Here is an 18,749-nt window from a genome sequence, read left to right as displayed (position 1 = left end):
TTTATGACTTTTTATGTATTTTACCATATAGTTTATGTCTATTAGACATAACAATTAGACATTGTTACATCTTCTTTAGGTATTTGGAATAATACCCTCAGTTTTAAATTATTTTATTATTATTTTGAGTTCCAACTACTAGACATGAGGACTTTGGTTTCTTTTCTACTACTTTTCTCATCTGCTTCAATTTCACTTATTATAAAATTAGCATATCTGACCAAGAATATGATTTTGAATTACCGAAAATAAGTCCTTTTTTTATAAAAATATTTTTGACATTTATATTTAGTTTGTTAATTTTACAATATTTTTAGGCCTAGATCAGTGTTTCACTACTTGTATTGCTTAGTACTTAAACTTTTAACACTCCATTGTTCATTTATTCATTTCACTGGTGTGTAGGATAGATGGAATATATCTTGAAATAACTTCTTCAAGAAGACTATGTAGAATACAGTGGACCCTCTGTACTGAACACTTACACTTTCTTTCTTGTAATTATTTCTTAAGCAATATAGTATGGAAACTATTTACATAGTATTTGCCTTGTATTAGGTATTATAAGTAATCTAGAAATGATTTAAAGTATATGAAACGATATATGTAGGTTATATGCAAATACTGCACTATTTTATATAAAGGACGTGAGTATCCATGGATTTTGGTAGTTATAAGGGATCCTGGAATCAATCCCCCCTGGATATTGAGGGATGGCTGTACATATTGATGAGTTCAAAATATGCCTCCTGTGCATTTTTATGTAAACAGCATTTCTTCTGCATATTAATTCTTGGCTGAACAAAATCTCCCTTTAAAATTCTCCAAATTTGTACCTATTCTATTCTGTAATTACATACTTCAGAACACAAATATGAATTTTACCCTTCTAGTAAGGTTTTTTTTTTCTTTAGTAATGGAACTTTGTAAATTGCCTGTAAGTTGATTTCTGTGGAAGATAGTTCTCAGAGGTAAACTTTCTCTGAGTCACCAGGTGATTGTTTCCGTTTCTTTATTCTGTGGTATTATTTTTTAATTCATATTTTATTGTTTATCATCAGAAATGAAAGAAACCTATCAAGATCCACAGTTTGCCAACAGGCAGGGATTAAGCATGACTTTGAACAACTTAAAGTCTGCCAAGTTGGCTGCTAGGCTGAATCTTATCTTAGTTACTGGGAGAAAAGATATGCTTTATGTGTACATTTGCTAGTTTAATTTTTCAGTTTCTACCAAGGAGTCTTTTAAAGTTGTTTTCCTGGCATAAAACGAAATTTCTGCTAGCCCAATTGAATGACTCTGACATTTTGAAAAGATGAAATGTCCATGCACACGCATATGCGTGCACACGCACACACAGAGTAGCTTTCAGGGACTTCTACCTGGTCTCATCATGCCTTTGCTCCACCCATAAACTCCCTCTTAAAGATGGCAGGTAGCACAAAAAGTGCTCTTATTTTGGTAGGTGCAGACCTTATAGTCTGTGCTGCAGGAGCAAAGGATCTCTCTGCCTACCTAAAGATGGACAGGCTTTAACTATCGCAAGGACAGAAAACCAAACACCACGTGTTCTCACTCATAGGTGGGAATTGAACAATGAGAACACTTGGACACAGGGTGGGGAACATCACACACTGGGGCCTGTCATGGGGTGGGGGAGGGAGGAGGGATAGAGTTAGGAGATATACCTAATGTAAATAACGAGTTAACAGTTAACGGTTGCAGCACAACAACGTGGCACATGTATACATATGTAACAAACCTGCACGCTGTGCACATGTACCCTAGAACTTAAAGTATAAAAAAAAAAAAAAAAAGATGGACAGCTTACAGGCTTATTCAATTTCCAGTGGCATAACTTAGAAAGACTCATGAATGAATTTTTAAATCTAGTTCTATTGGCCTTGCAAAAAGTGAAAGTTCCATTACGATAATGTCAATACAATGATCAAGAGGCCAAACTCTCAGAGATCTGGTAAGTTTTTATTTTTGTTCTTTATCATTGTAGGAAGTTACAGGGGGAGGGGACTTGCATTCATCATGTACTGATATTTGAATAGTATTTTGAGGTTAAAATTTTCTACTTAGTTTTTTAATTTCGGTTATGTGGATCATAATTAGTGGATCATTGGCCTACAAATTATATTTCCTATTTCTTTCATCCTTATGCTCCATTAAAAAGATATGGGTTGCTTTTAGGTGAACATATCTATATTGATATATCTATATTGATATATGATATATGATCTAGGAAAGATATTGACAGATTGATAAATAAATGAAAAAAATCAACATTGTAGACTACAGGGAAAAGATGAGAGGAAAAGCACTATCAATATAAAAGTGAGCTGGAATAAGCAGAAGTAAAAACAAAAAGAATTATCACTAAAAAAATCTAGGAAGTAAAATCCTACAAAGACTTTATCATGACTTAAATGAATTGTTATATATATCAATTTCCTATTTCCACGTACATTCTCTGGCTCAAAAGAAAATGAAATATGAGTTACAAATCAGTCCTCTGTGAGTTTAAAGCTTGCTACTTTGGCCCACAGTGTAAGTGGAATGTAGGAAGCAAGGCTCGCTGGGATATACACTGACCCCTAACCTAGTCTCTAGTCCCTGAGGAGAGAAACCTGTGGCACCTCCACCTGTACTTGTAATAGACACATCTAAAGCCCTCCTATACCATATTTTGGGTATCACCAAGTCAATGGAAGATGCTTCTCCTCACATCCACTTAAGACCCTGAGACTGAAAAATTGTCTTAATTGCTCACTTTTATATTTAACTGACTATTACACCTCATAGTTACATCTTATCTTTTGATCAAGCTTGTCCTTTATGTTTATTTTAACAAAGTTCACCTGTGTTTAAATATCATGGTGGGAGAGGACACACAGATATATTTGCTTGGGTACTGTACTCTATTAGAAATGGCCCTGTCTGGCCAAGTGTGGTGGCTCACAGCTGTAATCCCAACACTTTGAGAGCCTGAAGTGGGAAGATTGCTTGAATCCAGGCATTCAAGACCAGCTTGTGAGATCTTGTCTCTTGAAAAAAGAAAAAAAAAATTAGCCACGCATGGTGGTGCACACTTGTAGACCCAGCTACTCAGGAGGATGAGGCAGGGGCTCTCTTGAGCCTAGGAAGTTGAGGCTGCAGTGAGATGTGATTGTATGTGCCACTGCTCTTCAGCCTAGGTGACAGAGCAAGACCCCATCTCAAAAATAAATAAATACATAAGTAAATGGTCCTGTCACCTTCTCCAGATCCACGAATGGGTTTTCAGTATTGCTTTTCCTCAGCAGTGACTACCAGTCCCTCCTTTTTTGTATCTCCGACCTTTCATCCTTACTCTGCCTTATGTAGTTTCTTCCTTGCCCTAATTGCCAAACCAAAAACAACAAAATATGTTCAGTAGTTTCTTGGAAGCCACAGATACAAATATCTTAATAGGAAATCTAGCTAAGCACACGCTTCTGTAGCACTTGAAATGATTCAGATTGATGCTTAACAATGGAAAAAAACAACAGAAAGAGAAGAGTATTTATTTCTAAATAACCTAGGCTATCACTGCATATCTGTCTCTGTGTAAATAAAATTTAAATGACTTTGGCTTGTAAGGAAATACTATATACAATGTTGTTTACCAAGCTGATGTTAGAAAATCTGTTATCATGGTGGTACACATGTGATTTTATACCTGGTGAAAGTTAGAGAAATTTTTTTCTGAGACTGTTGCTCTCTTTCTAATATCTATAATTCATGCATGAGGTAACCCCAATGCAATAAAAGGGTAAAGAAAGAGGATTTTGTCTATACTCATTGCACTAGACAATGTTAAATCAACACAAATAAGTGCTTATTTGAGAATTTGTAGCTGCATTTGGCTGTTAAAAATTCTGCTATATCTTCTAATATAGGCTGCAACTTGCCCAGGTTCCTTTCAAATATATTAGGAAATATTAAGGGGAATAATATAGTAACTCATTTCATGCACAGAAAGAACACAAAGTATGTTTATAGAAATTATTTCAGTTCCTTTTTTTTTAATTGTAAAGGTTTTTCAAAGATATGTTAGCCTTAGTTTGCAGATGAAAAAATTAAACTGCAGACAACTACAAATAGAATTCATGGTTGCTGAGTACAGTAGTGCATAGGAAATATCAGTATCCCACTAACCTCTCGTTACTGTTGATTCTTCGGGATGTCTGATTTAGTTCAGTCTAGATTATAGTCACGTGAACTGGAATTATCTGGATTAACTGTGCAATCTGAGTCAAACAAGCAAAACAAAGTTGCAGCCATTGTGACATGATCTTCCTGGTTTCAGCCATCCTTGTTAAATCGACATCAAATGAACAAAAACCCACTGGCAATTGTTCAAGCTGGACTAAACACCAATGACTGTTTCTCAGTGAACTTGCAACAGAAGGCTATGCCAGAAAAGGCATGTACCCAACAGAAAAATATTGACATGCTACATGATTGATTAAGGATGAATTTCTAACGCCATGCTTGGAAGGAATCAAGAATGAGAGTAGGCTGGACTCTTTGTCTTTTTGAATCTTGTCTGTCATGGTCAAATCCTCTCACAACTAGAAATGATGTCGATTGTAGCATAGTAACTTGGAACTTACTACCCCTGAGAAGCATGTGTAAAGCTAGGTGATCAATTACCAAGCAAACTTTATATTTCTCTCGACATGTTTGTGGGAAAAAAAACACAACATAGAATATTAATAAATGAAGACATGAAGAATCCCAAAAAGTAAGTTAGATTCCAAAGACAGTGGGTCACTATTAACAACAACTTCAAAAAACTCCAGCAAGATTATTTTGTCTAAAGAAACAGTAATTCTTTTAATTCTTCTTTAGTGGCCTAAAAATAAGACAGAATTTTTCAATGTGCGTTACTCTCAGGAGAGCAACTTGAACATTGCAAAAACATTGGTTATCCAAGGGACAGCATTGCACGATTATGTGTCAATGGTACTCCGTGACCTTTATCACCTTCTGGAGCTCCAGATATATTCCTCTGTCAAGAAACAGGACTTCACTATGGTGAACCATTTATCTGCTTGGCTGTGACAAGCCTTATGTTCTAGGATATATGCAATTTAATGTGTAGTAAAAAGTTTAAGGCACTAAAAAGTTTAGAAGCCCATCCAGACGAATATTTATGGCCCTCTGTGCATAGGAACTCACAGAAGATTATGTACCACTTAGGTTGGCTGCTCAGAAGACCACTCTATCTAATGAAAGGTCATCCTGCTATGATCTAAAGGAGAAAAATCAAAATCTATAGCAGCATTTTTCACACAGTCTTCCGATGTAGGCGAGCTTATATAAAGACATCCAGCAAACCACAACTTCATGTTTTCTTTTTGGTTCTTTTCTCTCTCCCTGCTCAAATAAAGAGGCAATAAGAGATTCTGGATGCCCAAAATGAAGAAATAAACAAACAAATATTTCTCAATATTAGAGAAGCAGAAACAATAGAAAGACATTTTATTTTTTTTGTCCCAGGACAAATGCTATTATGACTAAATTATAATCCTGATGCAGTTGACAGCAAAGCATCAATTGAGGGAAAAATTAATTTAGAATAGATCACCACACTGGGTTTGAAAAGAAAAAGCAAAGTCAGAAACATCAGAACTTGTTCATGCGCACCACAGGTTATTAAACTGAGGTCAGGAATATGTCTTGAGTCCAGAAGCTGAGCTGAGTTCCCAGTCTGAGATAATTCAAACTAAAATAAATTAAAAAAAAAAAAAGTTTATTATCAGCATTTCCTATTTCCCAACATTATGACCTGGGCATTATCTCCAGCCAGTTTTTGCCAAAAAAAAAAATTCTGGAATGCATATTTTCTTTTGTAGTGCCTTGGAGATTCATGCATAGGCCTTCTGATTTCGTTGTTCTCACAGCAGGTACCACAGGGTGTGTAAAAACGAATAGTTCCATGACAAGTATACCATGATTCATGTTATTTTACTTTTGATCCTGGTTAAATTGTAGGATTATTTATTACTTTGTCAATTTCTTATAGGTGAGATCATACTGTAGAATTTTTGCTAGAAATGGTTCTGGCAGTAGAATTACAGGTTTTGTATCAGTTTTCAAATGCATAGTTCAAAGCGCAACTCTGAAGTAAAGCGTTCAATTCCAGCACTTGTTAATATACTAAAAGCAATTTTTGGCTGTGCTCAAACACCCAAGTGCTATATAGATTCAGTCACATTATGCATTGGAACAAAATAATATATATAGATCTTTATATATTCACCCTTTTGAGTGTAGGTGGAACTTTGTCTCTCTTCTTTCTGTCTACATATCCCTTTGTCTTTATCTTTTATCTTTTTGTCTTTTGCAACTTTATCCATGTCCTTGGGTGACAAAAGAAGAGAATTAGCTGCTTAGCCAGTTGAAGGGACGTGGTTTTCCTGAAGGATTTGTTCAGCTCCCACAAATAGAATCTCTCACTACAATAATGCCAATCTCTGTTAATTCCAGTAATCAGTCAACAAATAATTTTGAGCATAAACTCTACAACCTGTTCTGTTCTAGGTAATGTTCCTTTCTGTATGTGAAATTCTTCTTTCTACATTCAAGAAGCTCCTCAAGTGGAGACATCATAATTTGTAAAAATTAATTATAAAACAAATGCTTTGTAGAGACCTTGTTTAATGCCGGTGAAAAGACCATGCATTTTGAACTTCTAAGCTGCTGTCTTATATCTGGATTACCACTTAGCACATTAAATGTTTTCTTTATAACGGATATTGCTAGCTAGCCTATTATCATGAACCTAAACAAACCTGATAGTCTGCATTGATAATGTGGTTTCTTTGTGATATAACTACTGATTACATCTGGAAGGCTTGGGCAGGGCTAGAATTATTATAATTAATGATGCTTTACACTTTGGGAGAATTTGGAAATCAGAGCTAAGAATAAAAAGAAAAATTCTTATGTCAAGAACAATGAAGAATCTGAGATTTTACCCTGATGGCAAGCTAGCATGTTAGCTTGAGATTCATGAATTCTGGTAGAAGACACACGATTCCTGGATTAGACACAAAGGATTTTATCCCTCATGCCACAGCAGGCCGTATAACATTCATGTTTACATTGGTTCTCCTTGACATGCCCCCCTCTACCCTTTTACAGTCCGTGAAACACAAATCATTTACTGTAACCATTGATTGCCACATATTCTCTTCTCTTCTCTTTCTAGACTATTTAATTCACTTAGATACAGAAGAATAGTAAGACTCAATTTGCGAATAAATCCCACTTAGCCAAATTCCTAACATTTGTTTAGAGAACCTGGAACATATGGAGAAAAAACACTGCATAGAATCCCAATACATAAAAAGATAGTTTTGATTAACATAATACTTCTAGAACCCTTAAGTGGGCCTGAGTTTTTCTCCTACTTGCAGACCAGCAAAGTGATTATAGCCATCAAAGCTGTGTGCTATTGCATTGTCTTTTTATTTTAATTCTCAGTGTACTTATTTATAAGATGGAGGTAGTAAAATTCTTTGCCATATATGTCTTATAGGTTATCATAATGATCAATTAGACTATGAATAAAAGCTCTTTGAAAAGCAAAACTACACACCCAGCATAAATATAAAGTGGTATTGTGTTATTGTTGCTAATGTTGTTGTTACTTTGGTCAGCGTTGTTTAAAATAACTCTTCAAAGTTCTTAGTTGTTAAAAGTCAAATAAAATACATCTTACAAAGATACATATCTCTACTTAAAATGTTTTATCTGGGAAGTAATAATTGCAGTTTGGGGCACACCCATAGACTAGATGATCTTCTGCATGGCCGAAAAACAAAGAGAAGGTTGGAAGTTTTCTAAAAAAAGCAGAAATGTGGCACATTGTTTTGCAAGAAAGCTTATTGGCACTATTAAAGTTCTGGGGAGCTCACAAACTCTGATTGGTGAGTGACAGAAGTGAGTAAAACTAGTTTTAGAGCTGCGGCAGGTTGTTTCAGTAGCTGTTCAATAAAACTGGTTTCAGGTTAAAACAGGCAGTTCCAGCATCCAGGCTTGCAGAGAATTACATTCCTCCAGCGTGATATGTGCCCTGAGTGCTTTTTCCCCTTCACTTCTCAGTAGTGTTTTAGTTGTATACAGCAAGAATAACCCAATTTACATGATCAACTTTCACACAGTGGAATACTTATTGCCAGAACAATTGAAAATTTTCTTTTTCTCAAAGATGGCTGTCACCAGAATGTTTTATAGTTTCAATTAAGTTAAATGAGACAACATTTTGTTATTATAGCAAAATTTATTTCTGTGTGTGTTCGATTATAGTAAACTTTATGAGTATCACATATTTTTGAATTTAAAGTATGTAAAATTTTAGGACATTATTGTATATATTTAAGGTGTACAACATAATGTTTTAATATACATAGTGAAATGGTTACTATAGTCTAATTAATATATCCATCATCTCTTATAGTCACACTTTAGTGTGTGTATGCGGTAAGAACACCTACAATCTACTCTCAGCAAATTTCCAATGCATATTTTAACACAATATTATAACTATAGTCTTTGTATTGTGTATTGGATTTGTAGACTTATTCATCCTACCTATCTGCCACTTTGCGCTCTTTGACCTACATCTCCTCTTTTCCTCTCCATTACTACTTTATTTTCTATGTATTCGGCTTAGAAATTGTGATACACACACACACACACACACACACACACACACACACACACACACAGACCCTTACCTACCAACCTACATGTATAATGGAATATTACTCGGCCTTTAGAAAAAGGAAATTCTGTCAATTGCAACAACTTGGATGAACCTGGATGACATTGTGCTCAATAAAATAAGCTAGACAGAGAAGGACAAATACCTCATCCCACTGATATGTGGAATCTAAAACAAACAAAAAAAACTCTACAAGATTTAAATTTTAATGGACTGACTGTAGCTAGCATTGTTCATATACCTTGGGTTTTTTTTAACTCTAGTTAATCCTGGAGAAGTACTACCTCGCATATGTAAAGCTGGAGAGTTTCGCTGCAAAAACAGACACTGTATCCAAGCTCGGTGGAAATGTGATGGCGACGATGACTGCCTAGACGGAAGCGATGAGGATTCAGTAAACTGCTGTATGTTCTCTTTCAAGTTACCTAAAAATTGTATTTTCCTGAGTCTTTGAGTGTGTGAATTATCAAGGCAGTTTGTGACAATCTGAAAATATCTTTGATGCAAATTGAACCTGGTTTAATTTTTCAGTCATCCTTTTGCATAAAGAGGAGACCATAGATTGCCTCCTTTGCACAGTTTCAAAGCAGTTTTTCTCATCCTTTTCCGTCCTTCATATTATCATTTTAGTTGCTCTAAGAATTTTCTCCTTTTACATTCCTTGATATCAGCGCCACCACGCCACTCTCAGAGGTTGCTGTAGGGAAATTCTTTGGATTTTTGAATTTAAAGATGTGGAAAATAATTTAAACTCCCTCAAGACAAAATTATTGGTACAGAAGGTCACGATCCACTCCACTGCTCTTTGGCAACAGAGCCTTGAAGAAGATCCAAGGAAACAGACATGGGTTTGGAACATGTCACTCTATAGCTTCGCTGTCTCAGGACATGGTAGAAAACACATATGGGCACTCAGAAATCAAGGTTTGACTTTCCCCTCTTTGGCTTCTATTTAATAATTTATCATCTGCTGGGATAGGAATAGTTTCGTGTTGCTAGTAGGCAAAATAACATTTCTCACATATGTGTTAGGAAAACGTTTGGGGAAGTACATTAAATAATGTTTTGAGAATATATTTGATTAGAGTCACTAGCTAAGTGATTTTGAGAGATATAAAATATTTTATATGAAAAGAAGGCATGTGTTGAACAAATTTATCCTTGATCTTTTTATCTGACCTAAGTAAATTGTTTTTAAAATTTTTTTTCTTTCAATAAATGTCCGTTTTTAGGTCTGAACTAATGAGAGTCGATTGACAGTCCTTCATTTCCCTTTTCTAAAAATTAATATACAAATAAAGTTTTAAAGATCTTTTTTAAGAATGGGCAAAATTAGTCTGGGCATCCATGTTATTCAAACATTGATGCTTTAGGACAAAAATCTCAAGAATACAAACTTTAAAAAATATTTTCAAATTGTATATTAATACATAACACATAAATTAGAAGAAATGCATAAATATAGGACTATATTTTCTCTTGATTTCCAAAATCAGGCCCTGACTTCAACATTATGTACTTCTTATTTTCAGCCCCGTTAATATCTGTCCTGCAAAGTTTGAACCCACAAAAAAAATTTAAACACTAGATTGCTATAATTAGTCAAGAGTTTTGGAGAGGAACCTTTCATCTGAGGGTAAAGGGTATTTTTGTCCTAATTTACATAAATGAGTATTATTTAGTGATTAATTGCCTCACTTCTTGACTCACAATCAGAACTCTTATTTATTTATTATTACTTTTAAGACTAATCAGTCAAGTGCAGTAGTGAAAAAGAAGGAAAGAGTAGAACAGAGTTTGATTTGTAACTAAGTGTGAAGAGTCAAATTGAGATAACTCATTACCTTTGGGCCAGCCTATTTGTGGTTGTGATGAATGCTCCCTATATATCAGCTTCCTCTGTAGTCAACTTTAAATGCCTGAGCAGAGTGCAAATACTGCATCACAGTATTCATGTATTGGTTCCTTAGGTCCACGTTTTCATCAGTGTGACTTGTATCTTCTAGCAAATTAACAAGAAAACTGACCTCCTCTGTGGGTAGAAGAAGCATTGCATTTGTACTGTTAATTAGAGTGTTAAAATTTCTAGTCAGTCATTTTATCTTATTATCATCACTCTTCAATCCATCACACAAGCCATGGTGTTTTGTTTTTTTGTTTTTTTGGTTTCCCCCTGGAGAACTCTCTTTTACTTATAGTCCACACTCAATTTTTTAAATAAATCCTATTTTTTCTACTTCCTAAATAATTAATTTTTTATGTTTACCTCCTCTCAATTTTCATCGGCTAAATTAGGCTTTCACCTTAGATTAACTCAGAAAATGGCTTTCTATTATGCATGCCACTATTCCTCCCTTAACTTTAGCCCATTTTCCACACTATTTTCAGAGCGATATTTATAGAATAAAATCTATTCTTGTAATTTCAATAATTCCACAACCAACAAAATAAATTCTAAAATCTGTTGACTCACATATACAATACTTCCTGCTCTGTCTTGTATTTACATTTTTAGTCTTTAGTCTATTACGCATCCATTTACCCTTTTTATTTTTATCAACTTGAACTATAAATCTCCAAAACATGTCCTGTTTTTCTCCTCTGCAATACTGCGCTGACTGTTTTCTGTCTAAGGAATTCAACTTAGCTTACCATTACCTTCTTAGGAAAATCTTTTTTGACTCTCAATACATCCATTTGGAGTTAAACATTCATCTCCTGTACAATTCTTTATTATAGTAGTTGCCAAACCAAATTGAAATTATTTGCTTACTTATTTGGTATATCTAATAGATTAATATTTTCATGAGAAGACACCTTATGTTGTAGTGTTATGTAGTCTCTGGGTCTAGCACAGTGCCTGGCACATGGATGAGTGGGTGATTAGATAAGTGAGGCAATAAGCAGTTACACACCTCTGACCACCTTCCAGCACTGTGTCATCTTCCCTAAGCATTGCAGTGATTCTGAGCAACATTTTATTTCTGAGATCTCGTGGTTAATATTCTAATACTACATAGGTAATTTCAGAGGATTATTTTAAATATTAAACACCCATAATCTGCAACCTTGAATTTTGTTATTCTACTTTCTATTCCTTCAGTGTTCCGGCTCCAAACCAACAGGTGTTTGAATTCCTGTTTATTACTTTATTGTTGAAAATTGCAAAAGTCCTTGACTAAGCCTCTCTGAAGTACATATGTATAATCTTGGTACTTTAAATTGTTGGCTCTCTAATACATCAGATGACTTATATTTCCCTCGGCAGTTATTCTTGCTAAAGTCCCTGAAGTGAGTAGAAAATGTAAATCATGCTCAAATACCAGAGAATATAAAGCTTTTCGCCCTATTTTTTGTTTTGTTTTGTTTTTTTTAACTATACATCAATAAAAACTTTCTAAAAAGTGATAAAACCACATATCAACAAAGCTACTTTAAAGAAAAACTGTTTTATAGAAACTAACTGGAAATGCACACATTTGCTACGCAACAAGCATGATAAAATGACAATTTTTCAAATTCTCAGTAAAACAAATATAAACATTTGTTTTTATCATACGAAGTGTAACTACTGGGCATAAAGAAAATTACCCTTATAAACAGTGTTGAAATTGTGAAACACATATTGAAAAGCATGCCAATTCAGTTAAGAATTTAGCCTCTGGAATGGAGGAAAAATAATCATAGAAGGTTAACATTAAGATGGCCCTCCTGTTGTGCTTGGATATTGGAAGTTTAATCCTTAGCTATGCACAGCTTCCCAGATGAGGATTGGTCACCTCCTAAGTATTTTCTGTGGTTGCATGTTTGTTTGTACTAGGGAAGAAAACTCACGATGATTTTTTTTTTTTAAGTGATACAGAATCTCATAGTTAACATCAACTCTAGGTCGCAAATGATGCATTTTTCTTTTCTGTGTTTTCGTTTTCTTTTCTGTGTTCTTCTTTCCATTCCCAAGAAACACTGGACAGAGAGTAATAAAAATAGGCTTATTTAATATGTTAAGAAATATTTGAATGGTTATGTGGTTTAAAAAATATTTTTAATATATATGACTAAATTATTTTCAATACATACTTGTTATGTTTAACATTAAGATTTGAAGTTAATTTTAAATGCTCTTGGTAAAAAGCTTTTAAGTGAAATCTCCAGTTGGTATAAGGAATGAGAAAACAAACTTAGTGATACAGTTGGTTTTATTTTATTTTATTTTTTGAGATGGAGTTTCGCTTTTGCTGTCCACAGTGATCAATCTCGGCTCACTGCAACCTCCGCCTCCCGGGTTCAAGTGATTCTCCTGCCTCAGCCTCCCAAGTAGCTGGGATTACAGGCATGCACCACCATGCCTGGCTAATTTTTTGTATTTTTAGTAGAGACAGGGTTTCACCATGTTGGCCAGACTGGTCTCAAACTCCTGACCCCAGGTGATCCACCCACCTCAGCCTCCCAAAATGCTGGGATTATAGGCGTGAGCCACTACGCCCGGCCAGACAGTTGGTTTTAATGGAGACATAAAAAAAGAATACATTTCCTTTTATTTAAGATTTAATTACTTGATGTTTTTTATAAAAGCATTAACATTTTAACAAAGTGAATATTAGTATTTGCTATTAAATATAAGGCAATGAATGACAGACTATGACATGTATTGTACTATAATATTATTATTGTAACTTTTCTGTAACTATCATTCAAAATATTCACAACTTTATCCAATTTTAAATAATTAAACTTGCTTCCCCCTCCCTCCCAGTCAATCATAGCTGTCCTGATGATCAGTTTAAATGCCAGAGTAATCGCTGCATCCCCAAGAGATGGCTTTGTGATGGAGCTAATGACTGTGGGAGCAATGAAGATGAATCCAATCAAACTTGCGCAGGTAAAGGTTTGCTTGGATATACACGTAAATCTCCTCCAAAGTTAGTCTCCATAAAAATGCAAGTCAATGCTTTGAACTAAGCTGAACTTTCCTAGTGCTGATGATCTGATTATTGCAGTAGTAAATGAATTCAGAGTTTGACGCCACAAAGGCTAGAATACAAATTATCTTTTACTTAATCTTTGGACATTACTCTGCTTTCCAGACTAATTTGGCACTTCATCTATCCATATGGGTTGACTGTCAACACACTACTTGTACAAGACTTGTCCCTACTAAATCCTACTTGGCAGTGGAGGTTGATGTTTGCTAGCATGCTGTGATATAGGCCATCTCACAAGGAGGATTTTTTTTTTTTTTTTACCTTGAGAAAATAATTTATAAATTTTATTTAGTCTACTATAGAATACCTCTGTGAATAGTTTTCTATTCATGCACATTATTTATGTGAAGTAGGTTTTTTTCCCCATGAAATCTCAAGACCACTAGCCTATTTATATTTCCATATAATCTACTCTATTGTAATAAATCTTTGAATCCCTAGCCAGATTCTCATTGAATGGAAATACACAGCTTGTGGTATAGTTTACAACAGAGTGCCAGAAAGGTCATTATTAATCAGATAAATGTTGAAAAATGATACTGACTAGCAGCAGCCTAGTGCTTCTTTTTAAATGATAAAGAAAAAAATCGTGTATTTGATGACTCATATTGATATGATTCATAAAAACTGATTTTTTAAACCATTATATAGAGCAACATCATAACATATTAACCACCCCATCAACTCTTTCTGTCTTTGCCAAAATAAGCCTTACTCAATAACAAGTGTTATAAATTACTAGTGAAAAATACAGGGCAGCCTCTAGAGAGAAGACCCAGGGGTTCAGAAGACTGGTTTCCATTCTTGGTCACCACCAGTTTTTTTCTTGGAAAGACATATCTCTCTGCACTTTTGATTTCCTTGTGCTTTTTTTTCCCAGCACGGTAAGAGTATTAACTATAAATTGTTTCCAGATTTTCCCTATGTACAAAACAACACTGACAAGAGCAAACCAGTCACCATTCCATAGTCCTAGTCTATGTCTTCCATTCAGCTTTTTTCCATACTGACAAATTTGCTGAAGATCCATGGGCCAGTTATTCTCCTGTCCCCCGATTAAAAACCTGATCTGACATTTTAGAGTACATAATGATTTAGAGCCATTTAGAACTAGAGGAACTTTTATAAATCCTCTAGTCTTAATGATGTTCAGATTGTTTACTTAGAGTAAATGAATGTTTTGCAAGATCTTTTTGTCTCATAGCAAATCTTTTGTTTTACAAAAGACTTTCTAAGAGAAAAGGACCTCTAGAGACCATCCAGTCCTAAGTCCCTACCCTCCAGGCTATCCATCTTCTAGATGGGCGTGGGAGAGGGAACTTGCCTAAACTTACATCATTGGTAAAAGATCAGGGGAAACTTGATCCAAGAGTTTTGTCTCCAAGGTCATTTCTCTTTATCCCAAATGATATTATCCTGCATATTAGCTAGAATTTTAGGTATGGTCAGTTTAACTTAGCTCAAGTTGCCCTTGCCATATGATTATAATTTGTAATGAGATATCTTTCTAAATGAGTGCAATTCTTCTTCTTTTTTTAGACAGTTTTGCTCTTTCTCCCAAGCTAGAGTACAGTGGCATAATCTCAGCTCACTGCAACTTTCGCCTCCCAGGTGCAAGCAATTCTCATGCCTCAGCTACCAGAGTAGCTAGGACTACAGGCACACACCACCATGCCTGGCTTTTTCTTATTTTTAGAAGAGAACAGGGATTCACCATGTTGGCCAGGCTGGTCTCAAACTCCTGGCTGCAAGTGATCTGCCCACTTAGGCCTCTCAAAAGTGCTTGGATTGCAGGTGTGAGCCACCATGCCAAGCCCAGTTATTATTCTTTTGAGGTTAAGATTCAATTCACAGATTATGCTTTATAACATCCTAAACAAACATCTGTTTTCATCTTAAATAGAAGGCATTGCTGGCTCAATTTATAATACCATGTTTACTTCATTTCTATTAGATTTTTAAAATCTACTGGTTTCTACATGGTTTTTAAAGAAGCATTTGTGATTGGCTAGCTATTTATAGTAGTAAAAGTAAAAATGTTTATGTATAAGAGCAAATAAAACAGTTTTAATTATTAGTTGGTGCAAAAATAATTGCTGCTTTTGCCATTATTTTCAATGGCAAAAGCACAATTACTTTTGCACCAACCTAATAAGATGTCTAAAATACTCAAGTCCTGTGGTCTACTAGGAAATAGAACGTAACTTACTTAAATGCCACCTTAAGTGCTACCAGATGAAGTCTGCTGCTCACTACTAGATCTTTTTGTCAGTATATTTATGACAGCTATTATAGTCACTGGACACCTTAAGAACTTGAATAAAAAGAACAAAGATAAAAATAAATATGCCTTTTGCTTTGTAAGCAATGAAGTACATAGTCATGTTACAATGTACCTCCATTTCACTTCATCAAAATATATAAACAGGTCACATAGCTTACCATACTGGGAAAAAATGGCACATTTATGTAGACCATATTTCTTTCTGGATTTCAATCCATTGCTAGATATAGGTGAATACATGGACATATATGCTATATAAAAAGACTTTCCAATGGGGAATTACTTTGCTATTGAATCCACCATCCTGTAGCTGTTTGCATTGCGATTATTTTATATCTAAAAGAAAACCCTTGTCCACAATAAGCCAATTTCCTATTTTTTCTAAAATTTCTACTTCATGAATTTATTTACTTCATTAAATATCTACCAAAGCACTGGTGGTAGAATGAAAGAAAATACACAATGCCTTTCCTCAAGAAGCTAAGAGTGAAGACTGGAGAAAGAAGTGTAAGCAGGCCATTCTAATGCAATATTCAAAGTGCTAAATTGATCCACATGGAAGCACATAGGAAGAGTAAGGAATTTAGTCGTTAGCAATCTGGGAGGACTTCTTGAAGGAAGCACTGTATAAGCTAAGCCTTATAAAAAGCTTAAGAAAAATTCCTAAGTGGCAGTTCCAGCCATTCAATTAGAAAAAATAAAATAATCTGGTAAAACCCAGCATTGGCAATACTGTGGGAAAAAGGAATTGTCATACACTCTTGCTGGATATGTGAATTGATTTTCTATCTTGGAAGGTGATTTGGCCAAATTCAATAAATGTGAAGATGTGCATACCTTCAACTTTGTAATTCTATTTCTATGTTGATAATCTAATACCTGTGCACGAAGAGAGATGTGAATAAAAATTTTCATTGTCTTGTGCTGTAATAGTGAAAAACTGAAACAATTGAAATGTCCATTAACAGAAGAACGGATAGATATTTTGTGTTCTATTCATGAAATGCTATTCATAATTAAAATAACTGAACAAGAACTCAAATATCAACAAAAATGAATTTAAAAATAAAGTTAAATTAGATGAGATACTCTCATCCAAGGAAAAAAAAACACCAAATTGAAGAAAATAAATAATACTATTTATATGAAGTATAAAATATAAAATAATTTTATATAGTGTTTATGAATTCATAAATAGGAATAGTATTATAATATATCCAGAAATTAAAAAAATAAAAACAAATTAACAGTAGTTACCTCTGAAAAGAGAGGGAGGGAAATGTGATTGAGAAAGATTATGTAGGAAATTTCAAATGTAAGTACATACATTTTTTTCTTAGATAAAACAAAAATAAAAATCTGTAACAAATATAGAAAAAATAAGATTTGATATAGCTATATAACAGTAAACTGATGTTAATGATATTATTTCCTATACCTTTCTAGATGGTAGAAATATTTCACTGGAAAAAAAAAAAAAAGAACAATTGACCAGAATAGATTGTCCAGGGTGCGGTGAAGTGAATAATAAGAGAAAGGGTTGGAGAATTTGCCCAGAAGAGGAAACAGCACATACACAGGGGGCTGGAGCAAGTGGACACAGTCAGGGTGTCGGTAGCCATTCTCCGTCAACATCCAGAATATTGTTGTCTACTTATGAGGGAGACCCAGAGGCTGAAGATGAAAAGTAGCTAGATTTGAAATTATTTTTCCTCATAGTAACATGATCATTCCTTATATTCAAGCCTAGACAGTTTCATATCAACATTTCTCCCCACCATAGTGCTCTGGTTAGATTATATAATATTTGCTCTTCTCACATCCTCTACCAATTATAACTAAATTCATACTAGATAAGTATAATTGATTTTAAAAAACCCTAATGTATTTTAAAAAAAATAGACTTTTCTTTACAAAATAATAGTGCATTTTGATATGACACTAAATAAAACTAAGTAGAATGCTTTGATTAAAATACAGGAAAAGTGAAGTATAGGAATAGTGCTATGCTCTAGTCTCCTCTTGGCTGTATGGTTTGTGTGCCTTGTGAGAATTCTCACTGTTACATGGCTATAGGAGAAGCATGATTACAGCAAATCTCTGATTCAGCAGCTAGATAAACAATTCTCTTGAAGGAGGTATAAATTTCTTCCTCCTTAGAGCAGCATTTGCCACAAAATTAGAGTCCTATGGGGCTGCTCTGCTAATCTTGCCTCCAAACTAACTTAGATCGGATGGAGACAAGAGATGAAAAAGTGAATGTTGTGAGTTTGTTTTCAGAAAAATTCATTGATTAGAAAGTGATAATTTAGTCAACTTGATTATATCATATAGATAAACAGTCCTTGGGGGTTTGTGGAATAAAGCATCTTTCTCATCTGAAATCAGTTAAAATTGCCTGGTAGACTAAGTGAATAATTTTCTCCATGATTAGAACAGACAATGAATTCATATATCTTCAGGGCGTACTTTCCCCTCAATAATAATCCAGTGAATACTCTTTGGAATAATAGGTCATAACAGTTCCTCCAGCTTCAGAGTTAATGAGGTAACACAAATTCCCACACCATCACAATGTGAGATGGGTCATACACAATATGAGACAGGTTCATAGAAGTTCTTTCTCATTTTCCTCTCTAATCACCATAGCTTTCCTAATGAAAGAAAACAATCTGATAAAACTTTGCTAGAATTAAACCTGAATTATTAGGCGAGAATA

At 34.4% G+C, this 18,749-nt stretch overlaps 1 protein-coding gene across 1 annotated transcript in view; it reads left to right on the top strand.

The window, feature by feature from the left end:
• LRP1B (LDL receptor related protein 1B) overlaps positions 1 to 18,749 on the top strand; it is a 1,896,287-nt gene that overhangs the window by 1,136,162 nt on the left and 741,376 nt on the right. Inside the window, exons 16-17 of the mRNA XM_054478394.2 lie at positions 9,028 to 9,168; positions 13,518 to 13,643. Coding sequence (XP_054334369.1) covers positions 9,028 to 9,168; positions 13,518 to 13,643 — 267 coding nt within the window. The remainder of the gene's footprint in view (positions 1 to 9,027; positions 9,169 to 13,517; positions 13,644 to 18,749) is intronic.

Source organism: Pongo pygmaeus, chromosome 11 (assembly GCF_028885625.2).
Source record: "Pongo pygmaeus isolate AG05252 chromosome 11, NHGRI_mPonPyg2-v2.0_pri, whole genome shotgun sequence".
In the NCBI taxonomy this organism is placed as follows: Eukaryota; Metazoa; Chordata; class Mammalia; order Primates; family Hominidae; genus Pongo; species Pongo pygmaeus.
This window is presented reverse-complemented; position numbering and strand designations above follow the sequence as displayed.